This window comes from Felis catus, chromosome D3 (assembly GCF_018350175.1).
Source record: "Felis catus isolate Fca126 chromosome D3, F.catus_Fca126_mat1.0, whole genome shotgun sequence".
NCBI classification, from domain to species: domain Eukaryota; kingdom Metazoa; phylum Chordata; class Mammalia; order Carnivora; family Felidae; genus Felis; species Felis catus.
The window spans coordinates 6503226-6524762 of NC_058379.1; the positions used below are offsets into that span (position 1 = coordinate 6503226).

General features: G+C 39.4%; 1 protein-coding gene across 5 annotated transcripts in view; it reads left to right on the forward strand.

Moving 5' to 3' along the window:
• The window catches only part of SBNO1 (strawberry notch homolog 1), a 53925-nt gene that overhangs the window by 14278 nt on the left and 18110 nt on the right, over positions 1–21537 (forward strand). For 4 of the 5 annotated variants that reach the window (XM_023241333.2, XM_023241335.2, XM_023241336.2 and 1 more), the window contains 17 exons: positions 699–799; positions 4959–5055; positions 7624–7784; positions 8965–9098; positions 9299–9389; positions 10857–11018; positions 11897–12032; positions 12113–12218; positions 12354–12507; positions 13740–13922; positions 14440–14537; positions 15635–15786; positions 17754–17951; positions 18341–18508; positions 18619–18794; positions 19263–19394; positions 21238–21373. In XM_023241333.2, coding sequence (XP_023097101.1) covers positions 699–799; positions 4959–5055; positions 7624–7784; positions 8965–9098; positions 9299–9389; positions 10857–11018; positions 11897–12032; positions 12113–12218; positions 12354–12507; positions 13740–13922; positions 14440–14537; positions 15635–15786; positions 17754–17951; positions 18341–18508; positions 18619–18794; positions 19263–19394; positions 21238–21373 — 2385 coding nt within the window. The remainder of the gene's footprint in view (positions 1–698; positions 800–4958; positions 5056–7623; positions 7785–8964; positions 9099–9298; positions 9390–10856; positions 11019–11896; positions 12033–12112; positions 12219–12353; positions 12508–13739; positions 13923–14439; positions 14538–15634; positions 15787–17753; positions 17952–18340; positions 18509–18618; positions 18795–19262; positions 19395–21237; positions 21374–21537) is intronic. The other variant, XM_023241334.2, reaches the window with a different exon arrangement.

A 21537-nucleotide genomic window follows, 5' to 3' on the forward strand; every position in this document is an offset into this window, starting at 1 on the left:
TCAGTGCTCCTGGCGTGATTCTCACACTGTGGTCTCAAGGATCCCAGGTACCTGAAGCGATCACTTCAGGGATGTAGGCTGGTTACGGGGCTCTAGACTCCTCAGTCAAGAAGTTCTCCTTGGCCTAGTACTCAAATTGAAGGATTCAGTTCTCTTGCTGTGTGTAAAAAGAGTTTGCAAACCACTGGTATAGAAGAAGAAAAAATTCATTGTTCGGATCTTTGAGGAGAGGAGGAACGTAGAATTTCCCAATTTTTTTCTTTTTTCCTTCCAAGAAAGAATTATTTTGCCTTGAAAGCAAGTATCATCAACTCAGGTGAGATTGATTCTGTCTTGGTGATAATACCAAGTTTTGTGGGGTTTTTTGATGAACCAAGTGAAGTGTCCCAAAGTAATGCTAGCTCTTGGTGTTTGTGTTGAAAGAAACTATCAAATATTCTGATTAAGGTGTCTTTTTGATAGTTTTCAAGTTTCCTGTACATGCATATCCGTTTAAGGTAACTTGTTTTCTAAGGTTAATTCTCACCTCCACGATAACACATTGCCTTGCATGTTTTTATCCTTATGCTTAATTTAAGGTAGTGATAAGCAGATAGGTATTTTTTCATTTGTGAAGTGGGTAAACTACTGAGTTTTTAAAAAACTGTTGGAAAAGAAATTCAGAAATCGTTCTAAAATGTCATGACTCTCCCCCTCAGCTGATGTAAGCAATGGTACAGTAAAGAAGGAGTCTTCTAATAAAGAAGTAGCGAGAATATGGATAAACGACATGAAAATGAGGAGTTTTTCCCCAACCATGGTGAGTTTTAAAAGCTGTATCTGTATTGTGTTATGGAAGTACATTTGGCTAAAAGTACTCTAAAACAACCCTCAGAAAACTTTTTTGGGGTGAAGGGGGGCTACTCAACTGCATAAACTAATGAGTAAGCATTAAATCTCACTGAAGTAAACTAACATACTGAACAAGGTGATAATAACTTGCATATTTGATAGGGTGTAGTATTACACGCGGTACTCACATCCTTTTTGTGTGGATCTCATCTGGTAGACAAAGACAATGTGAGTTAACCAAAAGTGTTTGATAACTGTCCATTTTAGGATTGAACTTGCATGTATAGCTAGTTCTGAACTGTCAGATCATATAATGTTCTAGTTACAAGTAATCTTTTTCCTTATAGTTTGGAAATGTTGTATGTTTTGGGTTAATTAATTCTGTACATTTATTTCATTGCTGTGTATAACACTGCATGTGTGTGGTGGGTTTGTACAAGAGGTATACTACATGGTTCCCCCTTCCATAATCACACAATTTGACAAGCACATGGTGTAAGTAGTAATAGAAGGTACAGCAAAAAGTACATTGGGACAGTCACCATTAGGGTTATGACTTTGGAGGAAGAGGAGGTCTCCCTGGACTCACATGGCCTGAGAAGATTTCATTTTGTGGCAGAGATATAATGGAGATTGGGTGTTGAGTTTGGAGACACTGTAGGAGGGCATTTTAGGAAGGGAGCTAATGCATTGGCACAGAGGAGACGGCTATATGTTTAGGTGACCGTAAGCCATGAGGAAGTTCGAATAGTTGGATTTGGCACTTTGGAGGGTTCTGAGTTGAGTTTGAAAGATTTGGATTTGGTGCAGCACCAGTCAGGGCCACTGGAAGTGGAGGATCCTGTTAGTGACTCAGGATGGGTTGGTGGGGGGAAGACCCTTTGGTTAAGTACTCCAGAAGGAAGTATTAGAAATTAAACTTGGGGGACTACAAAGAGAATGATTGGAACAAGGTGAGAGGGAAGAAAAAAAGGAAAACATGTAACAATACCAGAGGATTGCTAAGACTTGGGGACGGAATAAGGAACTGGAGACACAGTGCAGCTGTCTGTGCCTGAGGTTTTGAACAGGGACTAGGAGAGTGAATGCTGGCCGGACCCAGTTTACTTAATAGTTGTGTGCCAGCAACTTACACGGAAGTTGATTTTTAGAAAATACAATTGCGTTTTTCTTTTCTTTTTTTTAATTTTTTTTAAGTTTATTTTTGAGAGAGAACCAGCCAGGGAGGGGCAGAGAATGGGGGACAGAAGATCCCAAGCGGGCTCTGTTCTGACAGCAGACAGCCCCATGCATGGCTCGAACTCATGAACCATGAGATCATGACTGAACCCAAGTCTGACACTTAACCAACTGAGCCACCTAGATACCCTGAGATTGCGTTTTTCTTTAAAAAAATGTATGTAGTACTCAGGTTCCCAGTTCAGCTTATGTTTGCCCATAATATGCCAGAAGTTCTTTGTTGTCCTTGCAGTTAAGAAACCTCTAACAGGGAGTGCCTGGGTGGCTTCAGCTCAGGTCATGATCTCTCGATTCGTGAGTTCAAGCCCTGCATGGGGCTCTCTGCACAGAGCACGCTTCAGATACTCTACTCTGTCTCCTTCTCTCTCTGCCCCTCCCCCGCTCGTGCTTTTTCTCTCTCTCTCTCAAAAATAAATATTAAAAAAAAAGAGGGGCACCTGGGTGGCTCAGTTGGTTGAGCATCCAGCTTTGGCTCAGGTCATGATCCCACAGTTTGTGGGTTCAAGCTCCACGTCAGGCTCTGTGCTGACAGCGTGGAGCTTGCTTGGAATTCTCTCTCTCTCCCTCCCTGTCTCTCTCTCTCTCCCCCTCCCTCTCTCTCTCTCTCTCTCTCTCTCTCTCTCTCTGCCCCTATCCTACTCATTCTCTCCCTCCCTCCGTCCCTCTCCCTCTCTCTCTCTCTCTCTCTCTCTCTCTCCCTCCCTCCCTCCCTCCCTCCCTCAAAACCAATAAACTTTAAAAAAAAAAAAAAAGAAAGAAACATCTAACGGGCGCCTGACTGGCTCAGTCAGTGGAGCATATGACTCTTGATCTTGAGGTCTTGAGTTCTGGCCCCACGTTGGGCATAGAGCTTACTTAAAAAAAAAAAAAAAATCTGTATCTCTAGCAGAGATCACAAACTGGTAGACTGTGGACCAAAGCCACATTGTTGACAAATGTGTTTTGTTGGGTGGGACTCCACAGTATTTTGAAAAAATTTGAATTTGTTGCTACCACATAAAAATCCTCTGATTTCCAGGTTCTCCTGAAAAACAGGAGTACCTGACGACTGTGGGCCCACATTCCCACCTGAACAGGCTTCTGGCTGAGTAGGAACGTGGACTTTGTGTGTTGGGTGGGCGTTCCGCAGGTACCATAGTCTCCCCACTCCCCCTCATTTATCTCCTTGACCTGAAGCTTGGGGACCCTCAGTTGCCTTTTTATTGGCTTTGAAATTTACCTGTGTGTCCCTGGATTTTGTGACCAGACAGCAGACCAGCTTATCTTCCAGTTAACACTCTTGGTGATTTTTTTTTTTTTTTTTTCTTTTTTAAATTCAGGTAAGGGAAGATAAGATGGAGAGGGAAGGAGGCTGGTCATTTAGCATAGTATGCATTCTTTTTTTTTTTTTTTTTTCAATGTTTTGTGTTTTATTTATTTTTGAGAGAGAGAGCATGAGTGGGGGAGGAGCTAAGAGAGGAGGACAGGATCTGAAGCGGGCTCTGCACTGACAGCAGAGAGCCCGATATGGGGCTTGAACTCACGAACTGGGAGATCATGACCTGAAGTCGGAAGCCCAACCCACTGAGCTCCCCAGGTCCCCTAGTCTTATTTGATAACGTGGGGAAAGGGCTGAAGGTGGGATGGGGAAGACACAGAATTTAAGTGATTTAAGCAAGGCCACACAAATTAACAGCAGAATGAGGATTTGTATGTGTTTCCTTGCCAACCCCACTTTGTCTCCGGTTTCTCAAGTTGAGTTTTATTTTGGCATACTTTCTAAGAACATTCGGAACTTTTTTGGATTTTTTTCCTAAGGATTCCATGGATTGATGTTGATTGAATGTTTATCTACCATCTCTCTCTTCCTTCCCACTTTTATTGAGCATCTGTTTGCCATCATAACTCTAGACAAAAAGAAATCGAAGAGCCTGCCCTTACCTTTCAAAGTTTTGTTATCCTTTGCGTTGCCTGTAGGCCCTGACTGGCTTCTCCCTCTCTCTTTTTTTTTTTCCCCCTCCTTTTCTGGATATACTGGATTTCACAGATTTTTCTCTATAATCTTTCTTGAACAAGCACATTAATAAATATCTTTGGTGTTGGTTTACTTGTAGTGAAAAGAGGTTTGTTCAGGGGCTTTCTATTCCCCTATTTCTCCCTACCACTCCTCCTTTAAGATTCTGTGAAGAAAAAAAGGAACATGTGATTGGTAACCATTCGCACAAGTTGTCTAGGACAGTCTGGCTTTATTCTAGTTTTCCTGGTGTACTTAACTAATAGCTCCCCATTTCATTTTCACGTGTGCCAGGGATTAGAGAGTAAGTGATATGGCTTTCTTATATGTGATTGTTGTGTTTGTGGAGACACAGATGTCTGAAGTAAATGCTCCGTCCTTCAGAAGAACCTTTAAATCCAGAGTTTTCTGGGGTTTTAGTTTCAATGTCCGAGGGAGAGAAGACAGGTGACATGAAGGTTCACTAAAATGAGGGTGGGATGTGTGGCTTCAGTGGTTTCTGCCATTGATGTTGTAGGATGAGCTGCTGGGGCTCATCCACCTTCCTTCCTAAGCCTTTTGGTCCTTCTCGTCCTGGAACTGACAAGGACTGAGATTAGAAAGAGTTCTGGGCATCAGGGAGGGTGGTAGGCAAAGGGGAAAGTAGTTTGAGAGGTAGTGACTGGAAGGAAGTGGAGCCCTGAGGTGACCCAGCAGTGTGTTAGAGCTGAGAGTAGGGCATGGATTATCTTTGCTCATCAGAGAAGCACGGAAGAACCAAAGTGTGATCCAGCTTTGAGGGAACATAGAAGAGGAATGTCATGTTTCCAAGACTGAAGATTGCTAGTATTCCTACAGAGGAGTTTTCCTGTGTGTTGGCTGGACCTCCAGTCTCTGATCATGCTCTATGTTACAGAAGGTCCCTGTTGTGAAAGAGGAAGATGAACCAGAGGAGGAAGATGAAGAAGAAATGGGTCATGCAGAAACCTACGCAGAATATATGCCAATAAAATGTATGTCTTTGGGATTTGTCAAAATGATGAAAGACTTTTGGGTTCCTCTTGAACTTAAGTAACTTTCCCACACATGTTATTACCTATTAGGATCTATCAATATTGGGTACCTTGGAATTTGAGAAGTGTGAGCCTTATAATCTGTTTTAAACTATTACAGGTTTTAAAATATCTAGGTGAAAATTTTACTGGTGTATTTTTTCCTACAGAAAGTTAAAACTGTTTTGGGTTGAAGTCCTTTAAAACTAAGAGTAAAAAAGCTTGGGCTTTATTTTGTTTCAAGTTAATTTTGCTCATGTCAGCAGCAGGTATAAAATCATAGTGAATTATAGAGGTGTAAGTCTGTACCTTAGCTTTATATACTTTATGCAAACAAAAGCACGGGAATCTTAAAAATACAATGTGCTATTTATTTCAATAGTGTACATTAACATTTCTCCCTTTTTGCCGTAACAACCATGTTTTATTTTTTTAGTGACCACTATACTATGTCAAACTGAAAATTAATAGTTTTTAACTTTAGTAGAAAAATGTTCACTTTGGGTGGCTCAGTTGGTTAAGTGCCCGACTCTTGATTTAGGCTCACTCAGGTCACGATCTCATGATTGTGCATTTGAACCCAGTGGGGCTTCAGTTCGGCATGGAGCTTGCTTGAGATTCTCCCTCTCCCCACCTCCCTCCTGCTTCGAGCATGTACTCCCTCCCTCTCAAAAAAAAACAAATGTTCACTCTCATTATATGGTGGTGATAAGATGGAAAAAATATACACATGGCTAGAATCTTTTATGTACTCTGAGTTTCTATAAAAAGCCATTAATATTACCACTTGAACTAAAAAATCTGTTTACCAACTGTGTATGGACTTCAAGCTCCCATAATTTTCTGGCTATTAAAAAAGAAATTATTTATTTTTAATGTTTATTTTTGAGAGAGAGCGTGCATGCGTGTGAGTGGAAGAGGAGAAGGTGCAGAAAGAGAGAGGAATAGAGAATCCAAAGCGGGCTCCACACTGACAGCAGAGTGCTGGATGTGTGGGGCCTTGAACCCATGAACCATGAAATCATGACCTGAGCCGACATTGGACGCTCAACCTACTGAGCCACCCAGGTGTCTCTATTTATTTATTTAAGTTTATTTATGTATTTTGAGAGAGCGAGCCAGGGAAGGACAGGGAGAGAGGGAACTCCCAAGCAGGTCCATGGTGTTAGTACAGAACCCGACTCAGGACTTAATGTCATAAACTGTGAGAACTGAAACCTGAGCTGAAACCCAAGAGTCAGACACCTAATTGACTGAGTCACCCAGGTGCCCCTAAAATGAACTTTAGAAGTAAAAGAAAAACAATTTTTTTAATTAAATTTTATTTTTTAATTTAAATCCAAGTTAGTGAACATACAGTAAAAATAATTGTTTTTTGACGAACTTTAAAGAGCACTTGGGGGGCACCTGAGTGGCGCAGTCGGTTGAGCGTCTGACTTCAGCCAGGTCACGATCTCGCGGTCCGTGAGTTCGAGCCCCGCGTCAGGCTCTGGGCTGATGGCTCAGAGCCTGGAGCCTGTTTCCGATTCTGTGTCTCCCTCTCTCTCTGCCCCTCCCCTGTTCATGCTCTGTCTCTCTCTGTCCCAAAAATAAATAAACGTTGAAAAAAAAAAAAAAAAAAAAGAGCACTTGGCTTGCTCAGCTGGTAGAACATGTAGCTTTTGATTTCAGAGTTGTAAGTTCAAGCCCCACGTGGATGTGGAAGCTACTTAAAAATAATACATACACATATACTTACATACCTGTATACATTTTTAAACTACGAACTTCAGGTTGTGGTATCCGAAATGGGTATTTTCTCCCTCCCACCCATAATAGTTCATAAAAGGATTGAGAGTTTATCCATGGCCCTTGAAACCAAAGTCAGCAAACTAAATTTGGACTTTTGCTTGTTTTTATAAAGTTTTATTGGAACATAACCATGCGCGTGAGTTTATTTATTAATTGGCTATGGCTGCTTTTACGTTGCTACAATACCGATGTTCAGTAACACCAGATACTTTGCAGATACTCTGCAAAGCTGGAAATATTTATTGTCTGACTATATATAGAAGAGGTTTGCTGACCTCTGTTTAAAGCTATTCACATAATGCATTTTGGGGAATTAGTTGCTGTTTAATTTTATGGCCAAGATTTCCATTAAAATCCCTTTCAAAATAAAATTACATTCCAAACTTTTGTTTCACTGATGCAAGGGAATGATTCATTCAAATAAATTCCCAAATCTAGGATTGTGTTTGTTGCTATTGGAGAACCTGGTGGTATGAACCAAGTCCATATTTTTCTAGACTTTTTTAATCAGCGGGTCTTTATTTAAAGCATGAGTATTTGATAAATAGGTCCTTTTAGTCAAATTTAAAAATAGTAATTTACCACCCATCAGTGCCTTTATAGAATCCTGAGGTGTATAGTTACTTATTTACTTTTACTTTTTCTATGATAGGAAAAATATGGCAATATCATATAACAAAACTGGAAGTGTTATTACCTAGAAAAATTAAAATGAAGTTTTTTAAATTTTTCGTTCAGTAAAAATTGGCCTACGTCATCCAGATGCTGTAGTGGAAACTAGTTCTTTATCCAGTGTTACTCCTCCTGATGTTTGGTACAAAACATCCATTTCTGAAGAAACCATTGATAATGGCTGGTTATCAGCGTTACAGCTTGAGGCAATTACTTATGCAGCGCAGGTAAGCAATAATATTTCGTAGCTACATACAATATTTATCTTTGAATCCTGGTCCATATAATACAGTTGTTTTAATGCAAAGGTTACGTTTTCCTTGCATGAAAAACTTGTGAATGTGATTTTTATAGAAGTTTCACGTGTCTGATAATTAAAGAGGTAGCATGGATTCAGGAGGTGCGCGTTTCTACTAGAAACGACAAATGTTACAGCCTTTTTGGAATGTGTATTAAAATTAAAAATACATATATCTTAAGGCGCCTGGCTGGCTCAGTCATGCAACTTTTGATCTTGGAGTCATGCAACTCTTGATCTCGGGGTCACGAGTTCAAGCCCCACGTTGGGCGCAGAGCTTGCTTGAAAAAATAACATATGTCCTCTGACCTAACAAGTGTATTATTGGAAGTCTATTCGACAGAACTATTAGATTGAGAACATATATATTAAGGAGATGGATAGATGGGTGGTTGACTTTGTTTTTGTTTTTGGTGGATGACTATTTGTTGCAGCTTTTTTAACTTTGGTGGTAGAATGCTGGAAAAGACTTAAAAGCCCATACCCTTGTGGGTGTTTGAATAAACTGTGGTATTAGTGTCTTTTAAAACCATGAATTAGAGTTATGCTAGTTGTCTTGAGAGGGCTTCTGTCGTACTCCATTTCTGTAAAATAAGTAATGGCCAAACAGCTAACCATCCCCCATGTTTATGTGTGATTAAAAGTTTGTATTTGACTCTGCAAGCATTGAAACAGGTATGGGAGGGGCGCCTGGGTGGCGCAGTCGGTTAAGCATCCGACTTCAGCCAGGTCACGATCTTGCGGTCCGTGAGTTCGAGCCCCGCGTCGGGCTCTGGGCTGATGGCTCGGAGCCTGGAGCCTGTTTCCGATTCTGTGTCTCCCTCTCTCTCTGCCCCTCCCCCGTTCATGCTCTGTCTCTCTCTGTCCCAAAAATAAATAAATGTTGAAACAGGTATGGGAGAATGCTCACCAGTTTGTTGACTTCAGTTACCTGGTGCATGTGAGTGTGGCAAGAAACAATACTTAGTAAATATAAAGAAAGTATTCATACTAAGCCAAAGTGTATGTCATTTGTATACGCATAAATCACATTAATATTTTCCTGTTTAAAAGACTGATGGCTAAGGTATTTGAAGGAGTAGATTAATTATCAACTTTCTCTTTTTTAGCAACATGAAACATTCCTACCTAATGGAGATCGTGCTGGCTTCTTAATAGGTGATGGTGCTGGTGTAGGAAAAGGAAGGACGATAGCAGGAATCATCTATGAAAATTATTTGTTGAGTAGAAAAAGAGCATTATGGTAAGTAAGTGCCAAAGACTGTGTAAGCTTTCTTTTGTGAATAATTACTTACGCATGTGAGATGGGTTTTATTACTGAGTAGGTGTATTTTTTAAGTGTCGAGGCCTGGTTTTATTTATCCTGAGTACTGCTAGATTGATGGAATTTGCATTTAATTTGTGTGTGTGTGTGTGTTTTTTTTTTTCTTTTTTATGTGGCAGGTTCAGTGTTTCAAATGACTTGAAGTATGATGCTGAAAGAGATTTGAGGGATATTGGAGCAAAAAACATTTTGGTTCATTCATTAAATAAGGTATGAAAGTTTTCTATTCAGTCATTCAGTAAATATTGATTCATCTGTGAGATTGGAATAATAACAGGTTCTACTTTGTAGAGTTACAAAGATCAAGTGAGTTATTTTACAGAAAGCATTAGTTGAGGGCTAGCCATTCTCATTGGGTTGTGGATTACTGTATGTCAGCTACTGTGCCAGGTACGGTTGGGTGGTGACAAACAAAATAGGCCTTGTCTCTGTCGTTACGGAGTTTATTCTCAGTCTTCAGTGTTGGTCTTTGTTTCTGAGGTGACTTTATATGCTGAAGCTCACAACTGTGTGTAGAAGGGTGCACTGTAGTAAAGCTGTGTGGACAGGTAGTGTGCCCATCACAGCACATAGGGAATTGTTGACTTTTGGAGACTGATTTGGAGATTTGTCTGGTAGATTTGTGTATCTGTACCTGCGTTTATGTAAGAACAATACTGTCAAGTAGAAGAAAATGTGGGTAGGTATCTAAAGCAGTTTAATGTGATAAGAATCTTCATGTTCATTTAGCAAACCCTTACTAACCTCCTCCTGTGCACCAACTGCTGGAGTTACCAGGGTGGAATAGACAGACCTGGTTCCTGCAGGTGCCTCCCCGTTAGCCTTTTGAAAATAAGTAAGGACAAGCATTGCATGTGGCCCTAAGTTGGTTCAGTGTTGCCTTGCTCATCATCGGCTTTTTTGGGGGGGGGGGTATGACTGAGTGGATTGGTGGTGCTGGTTCTTGAATTGATAACCGACAGCTCAAACTAAAAAACTGACTGGCATAGCTCGTTATATATGACACAGGACTGACAGTGACTTGGCACATAGCAAGTGCACAATAAATATTTGTAAAATGAATATCGTGACTTCTTTCTTAGAGGGGAGCTTGGTTTATAACCTTTCGGCTTTTTGTTTTGTTTTTGAGAGAGGGAGCAGGGGAGGGACAAGGAGAGAGGAGAGAATCTTAGGCAGGCTCTACATCCAGCACAGAGCCCCAAGCGGGGCTTGATCCCATGGTGGCGAAATCATGACATGAATTGAAATCCAGAGTAGGATGTTTAACTGACTTAGCCACCCAGGAGCCCCTGTAATCTTTTGTTGTTGTTGTTGATAGAAGTTTTTTGAGGAGGGCCTGGGTGGCTCCCTGCTGGGTGTGGAGCCTGCTTAGGGGAGTCTTTTCCTCTCCCTCTGCCCCTCCCCTGCCAGCACTCTCTCAAAAAAAAAAAAAGGTTTTTGAGACTTTGATGAAAACTGGATCCTTATGTCATGAAGTTACGTGTGTGTGTACGTACATACATACAATGGTACGTGTGTGTGTATACGTATGTAGAAGAAATTTTGTGTATGGTCTTAGGGGTCCTTTTACTTCCCTAAAACCCATGATAGACTCACCAGTTTCCTGCTATAGAAGCTTAGGTAAGATAAATGTTTCAGAGAAAAAAGTATATTTATAACTTCTTTTTTCTTTTTTAGTTTAAATATGGAAAAATTTCTTCCAAACATAACGGGAGCGTGAAAAAGGGTGTTATTTTTGCTACCTATTCTTCCCTTATTGGTGAAAGTCAGTCTGGTGGTAAATACAAAACTAGATTAAAACAACTTCTGCATTGGTGTGGTGATGACTTCGATGGAGTGGTATCCTTTTCAATAAATGTTTTTATGTTTTTTAATGACACAAAAGTGCATGTGAGAATAAACCTTTGGAAAACTACATCCTGAGGTTAACTGCAATTGCTGGGATGAGAGCTTTTAGGATAGCTCAGCATCCACGGGGTCAGAAAGTTAAGATTCTGTTTTGTAGCTGCCATATAGGAGGCCAGTATGTAAGCTCCTGGTTTAGGGAAATGTTAAGAGGTGTGGGACGTGATGAATGCTATATTCCTCTTTTTGGGGATTCACGGTGCATATTGATATAGTAAAGCACCTGAGACGACTAAGGGGAAAAAACTGAACTTAGTGATGTTCAAACCTGTTTACCCATGGCAAACCTTTTGCTGTCCTGCATGAGGAATGCCAGTTTTTAAAATGCTCATTAAGTTAGTTACCAATTGTACTTCTACTTAGAGAATTTGCCAAAATTGTGTGGTGGACCTTTCTTGCCAGGGTGGATCCTTTCCTCCATTCTAATCAAGAATTAAATATCAGGTTAATAGAAATACCCAAATCAGAGGTTGCCTCTGAGACTTGAAAGGGAGGGGTTACGTCAAAGAGAGGCACGTAGAGGGCTTCATTTATGTTTGTGATCTTAAAAAGAATCTGAGGCAAGTAAGGTAAAATGTTACAGGTTTTACAAAGCTGTATGATGGGTATGTTGGTATTATTTTAAAAAGTTAATGCTCAGGGGCTTATTATCCGTGGCAGCTCTCCCTTCCTGATTATCTTGAACTTGGCCCACTCCTCTACCACAGAAATTTGGGATGTTCCCCAAGACCTTAAGGAAATAAAAGTTAAGTCTTCTTTAAAGATTAGAAATACTTGCTACTGTGATATGTTCCTTAATTCACTCTGTACAGATAGTCTTTGACGAATGCCATAAAGCAAAAAACTTATGTCCTGTTGGTTCTTCGAAGCCAACCAAGACAGGCTTGGCAGTTTTAGAGCTTCAGAACAAATTGCCAAAGGCCAGAGTTGTTTATGCTAGTGCCACTGGTGAGTTGTTATTTTATTTGAAAGATACATGTGTGAGTTATTTATTCAGCTATAACATGTTTTGTTTTGGGATTTTTCAGGTGCTTCTGAACCACGAAACATGGCCTATATGAACCGTCTTGGAATATGGGGCGAGGGAACTCCATTTAGAGAATTCAGTGATTTTATCCAAGCAGTAGAACGGAGGTAAGGTAGTTTACGGTATACTCTATTTGTTCTCAGTTGCAGTTTAAAAGAGGTGTTACTGCTAAAACCTTTTCCACTCATATTAAAGCCCTACTATATTTAATGATAGTTACTGTGTGTTTTAATTTTATTCAGAGGTGTTGGTGCCATGGAAATAGTTGCTATGGATATGAAACTTAGAGGAATGTACATTGCTCGACAGCTGAGCTTTACTGGAGTGACCTTCAAAATTGAGGAAGTTCTTCTTTCTCAGAGCTATGTGAAAATGTATAACAAAGCAGTCAAGCTGGTGAGAAGTTATTTCTTAATTCCTAGTATTTTTAATGTCTGTCAGCCCACAAGAGTATATTTTGCTGTAAAACAACAGATAAATCACCAGATCCTTACTTTCCTAATTTTCTAAGCTTTCTCTTTGTTAAAGTAATTTATTAGGAGAGAAAAGCTATTGGGGAGCCTGGGTAGTTCAGTCGGTTGAGTGTCTGACTCTTGATTTCGGCTCAGGTCATGATTCCAGGGTCATGAGATCGAGCCCCGCATCAGGGTCTATGCTGGGTGTGGAGCCTGCTTAAGATTCTTTCTCTCCCCCTCTGCCTCTCTTCACCGCTTGCGCACGTGCGCTTTCTCTCTTTCAAGTAAATATAAATAAATAAAACAACATAAAAAAGCTATTTACGATGGGGTGTCTGGCTAGCTCAGTCGAAGAGCATGTGACTTGATCTTCAGGGTTATGAGTTCGAGCCACATTTAGTGTAGAGATCACTTAAATGCATAAACTTTTTTTTTTTTTAATTTTTTTTTCAATGTTTTTTATTTATTTTTGGGACAGAGAGAGACAGAGCATGAACGGGGGAGGGGCAGAGAGAGAGGGAGACACAGAATCGGAAACAGGCTCCAGGCTCCGAGCCATCAGCCCAGAGCCTGACGCGGACCTTGAACTCACGGAGCGCGAGATCGTGACCTGGCTGAAGTCGGACGCTTAACCGACTGCGTCACCCAGGCGCCCCAAAATGCATAAACTTTTTAAAAAGCCATTTATTTAAGTCGCATAGTTTTAAAATTACAGTGTAACTATTCCCTAAAATGACTGTAGTTGCTAAGAAGAGTTTCGAGGCAACTGTGAACATCCTGAAAAACATTTGTTTAGAGCTTCCCAAGCTACTGAAGTTGGTTTATTAAATTAATGTTAAGTAGTCTTGCACCTGACATTATTTTGCTTGAATCGGTCATTTTTAAAAAATGTTTGTTTATTTTTGAGAGAGAGAGAAAGTACAACGAGCGGGGGGGGGGGGGGGGGTGGGGGGAGGCAGAAAGGGAGACAGAGAGAATCCCAAGCAGGCTCCATGCTGTGCATGTAGAGCCTGATGCGGGGCTCGAACTCAGAAACCGTGAGATCATGACCCGAGCCAAAATCAGGAGTCGGACGCTTAACTGAATGAGGCACCCAGGTGCCCCGAATCAGTGATTTTTAAATAATTCACACTTACAGATGAAATATCTAAAATGTTGATTGTGTATCTTCAGTGGGTCATTGCCAGAGAGCGATTTCAGCAAGCTGCAGATCTGATTGATGCTGAGCAACGCATGAAGAAATCCATGTGGGGTCAGTTCTGGTCTGCTCACCAGAGATTTTTCAAATACTTGTGTATAGCATCCAAAGTTAAAAGGGTTGTGCAACTAGCTCGAGAAGAAATCAAGAATGGAAAAGTAAGTTGAAGAACACATTAATAGATTTATTCTTTGGTTATGTTTTCTAGTCTTGTGTGTTCAGGCTTTCTGCTTGGAAAGCCTGCTCTTTCTGAGAGTTGTAAAAGTATTAATGCAGTCAGACTTTAAAATACACATTTCTTTAAAGAATTTAGATAGCTCAAAAGAGTATAAAGAAATAAACCACTATAATTTGGCCATCCATAGATATAACTACTGATGACATGTGGGTATTTATTGCCATACAGGTTTTTCTTTTCAGCAAAATATAGATATACTTGAAGTCCAAAGAACTGAGGCAGGGGCTTTAATTATGTCCACTGCTGTAATCCTATTTCCTAGCTAAGTTTTTTACACACAGTAGCATGCCTCAGATATATACAGAATAAATAAATGAGCACGTATGTACAATAATGGGTCATTCTTGTTTGAAATCCTTTTTCTTAACTAAATATGTAAAATACATCTTAAGAAACCACATGCGTGGTATTATTTATAATTCTGTTTTTCTCTCCAGTGTGTCGTAATTGGTCTGCAGTCGACAGGAGAAGCTAGAACATTAGAAGCCTTGGAGGAGGGTGGAGGAGAATTGAATGATTTCGTTTCAACTGCCAAGTAATGTTTTTGGTTTTAAGTTTTTATTTAGATTAGTTTTAAGTGTTCGCATTTCCTGGAGGCAGAAGTTTTGATTCATCCTTAACATCATTAAAGTTTTTCTGATCTTAGTTTTTGCAGTTCTGTGCGATCCATGACAGTATATCCTTTGGAAAACAGCATACGAATGCTCAGTTGTTAAGCATTTTGACAATATTGTGCCCAGTATTTGAACTAATGGAAGGGTATGATTTTTGTCTTGTAGATCTTGGAAATGTGTGACAGCTTGGATTAGTTTCTGTTTTAGTTTCAGCTTTGTGTGTTTGAAATTACCATTATCCACACGAACAATAAGTAGACTTTGCCCCAGTTTAGTAATCTGTGTATAAAAATTGCACGCGATCATGGGATATTCAAAAAGAGTTTTAAAAAGAAGTTTTTAGACATCGTTTCTCAGTTTGCCTACCCTAGCCATGTTAACTGTGGTAGTAAAATTAGCAAAATAACCTTTGCCCCACCTATCTTTTGCCTCAGGCGATATTTTCAAGTGGTTCCTTTTAAGGTGGATATAATCCAAAACTGCTTCTAAAAACAAAACATGCACCTACTAATCTGTTGTCTTTTGTACTTATGTGCCTATTACTATGTTGTTTAAAATGGTAGGAGCTAGTCACGGGTGCCTGTCAATGGCTAGTCCAAATTGAGATACGCTGTGAATGTAAACACAGGAGACTTCATTCAAAGACTTAAAGTATATGTTTTACATCTCACTGATTGCATTTTGAAATGATACATTGATATATAATAGTAGAATGTGTCCTGAAATGTATTATTAAAAAACGTTTGTCTAGTTTTCTTTTACTACTTTTTAATGTAGTTACTAGAAAATGTAAAAATTGCATATTTGGCTTGGCCTGAACTTTATTTCAGTTAGCGTTGACCTACAATATTAAAGTTATTTCAGCTGGATTATCACTGTTTTGTAAAACTGAACAAAGTATACAGTATTTACTTTTTAGGAAATGTATTTTAAAAATATATTCAGTAAGACTTTATATATAATAAACTATTTGGCAAACTGAACCACTAATTGTCACTTTTTTTTCTCCTATAAACAGAGGAGTGTTGCAGTCACTAATTGAAAAACACTTCCCTGCTCCAGATCGAAAAAAACTGTATAGTTTGTTAGGAATTGATTTGACAGCTCCAAGTAACAATAGTTCACCAAGAGATAGTCCTTGTAAAGAAAATAAAGTGAAGAAGCGGAAAGGTGGGTTTTTTTTCTTTAAATGATGTTGAAAATAGTGTAAATTTGAGCATTTTGAAACAGCTATATTTTGGGATTGAGCTGCCTTCCTTAAATTGGCATGTAGTTGTATATTTTCACTGTTGCCTATGTGGTTTTGAACACACAAGTAACTCCCTGTTTTAAATTAGGACTTGAACAGTTTGGTGCTAGGCACTATATTAAGCACTGGCCATACATTGTTTCATTTAACCCACAAGGGATCCATATGAAAATAGGTCTTGCTTTTTGTTTTCTAGACAGAGGACACTAAGGCACAGAAAGATTAAGAGGTTAAGGAATCTTCCCAGGTTCACATAGCTAGTGGGCAATACACAGCAAAATCTGGGCCTTGCTATTGTTATAGCTGCATATGCATACACACATACGGTGTTTTTACAGCCTTTAAAGAGTCATTTGTTAATTTATTATTTTTAAGAATACACTCCGTGCTTACTAGACATTTTATAATATGCAAACTTCAGCTTGTGTTTAGATGCTTAGTAAGATGTTTGGCTTTCAGAAGTTAACTTCTCGGGCACCTGGGTGGCTTAGTCGGTTAAGTATATGACTTCAGCTCAGGTCTTGATGTTACCATTCGTGAATTCGAGCCCCGCATTGGGCTCTGTGCTGACAGCTCAGAGCCTGGAGCCTGCTTTGGATTCTGTGTCTCCCTCTGTCTGCCCCTCCCCTGCTCATGCTATGTCTCTCTTTCTCTCTCTCTCAAAAATAAACATTAAGAAACAAAAGTTAACTTCACAGGCTTTCTCTAGGACAGTGATAACTTCCATTGGAATGTCTGTGATGCTGTGTATTCTAAACACAGTGGCTGATACTTGAGCCTTAATTTTTTTTATCTGTTGTAAGTACATGTTTTTCACATTTTTAGAGTTTATTTTGAAAGAGAAAGCACGCGAGCTGGGGAAGGGCAGGGAGGTTGGAGAGAGAATCCCAAGCAGGGCTCAAACCCACGACTCTAGGATCATGACCTGAGCTAAAATCAAGAGTCAGACACTTAACTGACTGAGCCACCCAAGTGCCCCTACATTTTTAATATGCTTGAAAGTGGGTTGGTTATTATAATTGAGAACATTTTTTTATGGTAGTGGCACAAAAAGTAATGCTGTGTTTTAGAATCAGTGGCCTCTTAAATGGTCGCGTGGTCGTTTCCTTTTGCTGAGTTATGTTCTTACCATATATATCATTAATATGTGAACTTTTAATGGTTTGTTCCAGATCTCTTTTCTGAATATTCAGTAAAATAATTCAAATCAGCACCTTGTTTGATTTCTAAAATGGTGTGTTATAGATTTCTTTTAAGTATTCCATAAGTTATTTTTTTAAGGTATTTTATTTTTTAAGTACTCTATAAACCTATAATTATTAGGTCTGTTCTCTCAACCTGATATGCAGTTGGATTGTGTGAAAATGCCAGAGATTCTGTTTTGTGTCTGTTGTCCTGAATTTGTTTTGAAACATATATTTAAAGGCAGTCTTGGATATGTATTGACATGTTTCATTTCTTCTTAATAACTAAACTTAACCTGATTTCTTATGGGAGTCTAAAAGGTTAACACTTGTGAATTTTATGTACTTAAGGAAATGTTTTTCCTCTGTTTTCTCATGTGATTTAAAAACATTTATTTTTCTAATGTTTATTCATTTTTGAGAGACAGAGCACGAGTGAGCGAGGGAGGGGCACACACAGAGAGAGATACAGAATCTGAAGCAGGTTCCAGGCTCTGAGCTGTCAGCATAGAGTCTGATGTGGGGCTTGAACTCAAGAACCATGAGATCATGACCTGAGCCGAAGTTGGATGCTTACCCGACTGAGCCACCTAGGCGTCCCCTCTGTGTTTCTCATTTGAATAACTCATGAGTTAAATGTAGTTTTTTGGATATTTAGAATAGTGTGTTTGGGCTGACTGTCTTGTTTGGGGGTTTGAGGGTAGGTGAAGAAATAACCCGAGAAGCCAAAAAAGCACGAAAAGTAGGTGGCCTTACTGGTAGCAGTTCTGATGACAGTGGGAGTGAATCTGACGCGTCTGACCATGAAGAAAGTGACTATGAGAGCTCAAAAAACATGAGTTCCGGAGACGATGATGACTTCAACCCGTTCAGAGATGAGTCTAGTGAGGATGACGAAGACGGTAAGTGTGTCGGTTAAATATAAACTAAAGGATACTTATCTCTGTGTCTGAAATGGGATATATATATATATATATCCCCCCCCCCCCCGTGCACTGTGCAGTACAAATCATCGCACAGATTCTCATCTTTGCTTGGTGGACAACTCCCAAGCTTGTTTGTCTTTTGGTAGTTTATCTCATTTATGGGAGATGGTGGCCTCTGTTTTGTGTAGTGCTTTTTAACCTCAAACTCTGGCATTGTACCTTATGGTGTGTTGGATGTATTACTGGACCAGTGTAGCTGGTGACAATTATAAGTTACCAGTTAATACAGAAAATTCAAGTGTTACTGCCTTTGAAGATTCTGCTTCGTTCACAAATGATTTGACACATCTTTTCTTAACTTTCAGATCCCTGGTTAATCAGGAAAGATCACAAGAAAAACAAAGATAAAAAAAAAAAGAAAAGTATAGATCCAGATTCTATTCAAAGTGCCTTATTAGCATCAGGTCTTGGATCAAAACGACCTAGTTTTTCATCTACGCCAGTAATTTTGCCTGCTCCTAACAGTGCACCAGGTATCTTAAGAGGAAGCTTGCTTTGTCCTTGAAATGTACTTTTTAAACAAAACATATTTAAACTTTGTACTGATTTTTTTTTTTTTTCTTACCAAATGTGCCTTATCTAGCCAACAGTAACACCAACAGTAACAGTAGCCTTATAACAAGTCAGGATGCTGTGGAAAGAGCCCAGCAGATGAAGAAAGACCTACTTGATAAACTAGAAAAATTAGCTGAAGACCTCCCTCCTAATACCCTGGATGAACTTATTGATGAACTTGGTGGCCCTGAGAATGTTGCTGAGGTAAATATGACTCGATCAGGGCTGTGTCTCTCCTTGGTCTTTTTTTTATGTTCCTTTTGGCCACTTCCAAAATGCTGAGGAATGAGTGCTATTTTGGATATCATAATAATGTGTCTAATTTTCTCTTAGATCTTAGAACCTTGTTCTGTATTTGTCTTCCTAGAGTCAGTGAATTCTTATCCTTAGTATCTGGTGTTTACCCAACACTGATCTGTTACCGCACCTGTCATGCAGCCTTTGTGATCATTGCCCCACATCTGCTTTCTCTGCTGGAATCTGAACGTCTCCAAACCAGAGATTGTATTGCAGTGTTCTCTCCCCCAGGGTGCCTGTGTGGCCCAGGCTGCACAGTACATACTGGCTTCATCATCCCCTTCTGTCCCCCACCACGTTTCTCTAATGAAGGAGTCCTGGGTGTCCTGCGTCTTAATCAGGTAACTTAATTGTAAGGACACTTTGGTTTTTCAGATGACTGGCCGCAAAGGGAGGGTTGTAAGCAATGATGATGGAAGCATATCTTATGAGTCAAGATCTGAACTTGATGTCCCTGTGGAAATACTAAATATTACAGAAAAACAAAGATTTATGGATGGAGATAAGGTATGTTTTTCTGGGATGCTTTTCAATGAAAAGAACAATGCCCATATGTTAAAATTAATGTTTAGGGTTTTTGTTTGGTTTTGTTTTTTCTTTTAAAAGAAACTACATGTGGGGGGGTGGTTCAGTTGGTTAAGCTTCTGACTCTTAATGTCAGCTCAGGTCATCATCAGAGGGTTGTGGGATTGAGCCCCGTGTTGGGCTGCCAGGATGAACTTTCTTGGGATTCTCTCTCTCCCTCTCTCTTTGCCCCCTTCCTCCACTTCTCTCTCTCAAAATAAATAAACTTTAAAAATAAATAAAAGAAATTGCGTTGAATGTTGTTATTATTCTGTATTTTTTAGTAATTGCACATACTGCACATTTTACATTTTCATTATTTTCTCACAAATTGGATGTAGTAAGTATTTTCTATTGTGCACAAAATTAAATGTGGATCTTAATAACTTTGGAGACTTTCTACATTTTAATCAGAATATGAAAATACTGAGTTCTCACAGGTCATCTTAATGATTTCACCTCTAATGCTACTCTCCAGTGTCAGTCTAATTTTGAGTCTAAAAATACATTTAAGCACACACAGATTCCTGATGGTCTTTGGTTTTGCTGATTCTTACTGCTGTGCCGTGTCATATTAGGGTGATTCTTCTGAATGACGTTTAGATTGGCTTGCATACCTCACCGTTGTGGAGACAGACCTTGGTTGCCTCTGGAGGCTCTTTGTATAGCCTCTTACTGTTAAGTAACCATCAGTCAATTTTGAGATTCTCAGACTAGTTCTTCCCCATTTAGTTGGAATTAACCATAAGCATTTGCTGATGAGATTGCTAAAAAATAGGGGTGCCACTTAAACTTAATTCCTTAATTTAAAAGGTAGAATAAAATCTTAAATCTTTACTCACATTTTTCTTTATATTTCAGTGAGTTTTTCTGCCTTTGCAAATGAAATAATTGAGGATAGTTACCATTATCAAAGTCTTCTGGAAATACATTTATGTATTTTAAAAATTTATTTATTTTGAGGGAGAGCACGCATGAACAGGGGAGGGGAAGAGAGCCGGAGAAGGAGACTCGTAAGCAGGCTGTCTGCTGTCAGCATGGAGCCCTTCGTGGGGCTCAGTCTCACAACCATGAGATCATGACCTGAACCAATATCAAGAGTCGGATGCTTAACTAACTGAACTGACTGAGCCACCCAGGTGCCCCTTATAAGTATATTTAAAAGCTCATGCTACGTATTTTAAAGATGGTAGGAAGAGGTATTACCAGTTGTGCTATGTACTTTGTTTCATGAATTTTTACCCATGTGCATTGGGAGTTGTATTAGTTGGAATTAGTTTTAGCTGTTAAATGACAGAAAATCCAAAATCATACTGATTTAAACAAGGTAGAAGGTAATTTCTCCCATGTACAAGTTTGAGTATGTAGACCAGGGCCATTAAAGCTCCTTGAAGACTATGCCTCTTCTGTCTTACTCCTTTAATATGTGGGCCTCCATTTTCAAGTTACCTATTTTAGATTCAGTCATAATACCTTTACATTTCATCTAGCAGAGAGGAGAAAAAAGGAGAAGGGCACGTTCTTGACTTTGAAGGACATTACTTAGATGTTCGTATCACCTACAGCCTACTGGAGTATGCCCACAATTAGCTGCACTGCAAAGTGAGAAATACAATCTTGATTCTGGGCAGCCGTGTACCTGCCTAATTTGGGGTTCCATAATTGAAGAAGGAGGGGAGGATAGGTATTGGTGGACCACTAGTACTCTAAGAAATTTGCTTAGGGTACTGGCCTACTTGTCTTTGTGCAAAGGTGATTATTTTTTTCCCCCTTACATTTAATACAGAATATTGCTATCATCTCAGAAGCTGCCAGCTCGGGTATTTCATTACAAGCAGATCGGAGAGCTAAAAATCAAAGGCGACGGGTTCACATGACTTTGGAATTACCCTGGAGTGCTGATAGAGCAATTCAGCAGTTCGGTAAGTTCCTACATTGCATATCACTTAATAGATAGTTAGGGATCATTGGGGAAATGTGTACATATCAAAACCTATATTTAATGTCAGATATCTTAAAGCATGACGTATGTGTAATTTTGGAGTGGATTTTGTATTGCATATACCTAAAAATCTAGAATACGTGA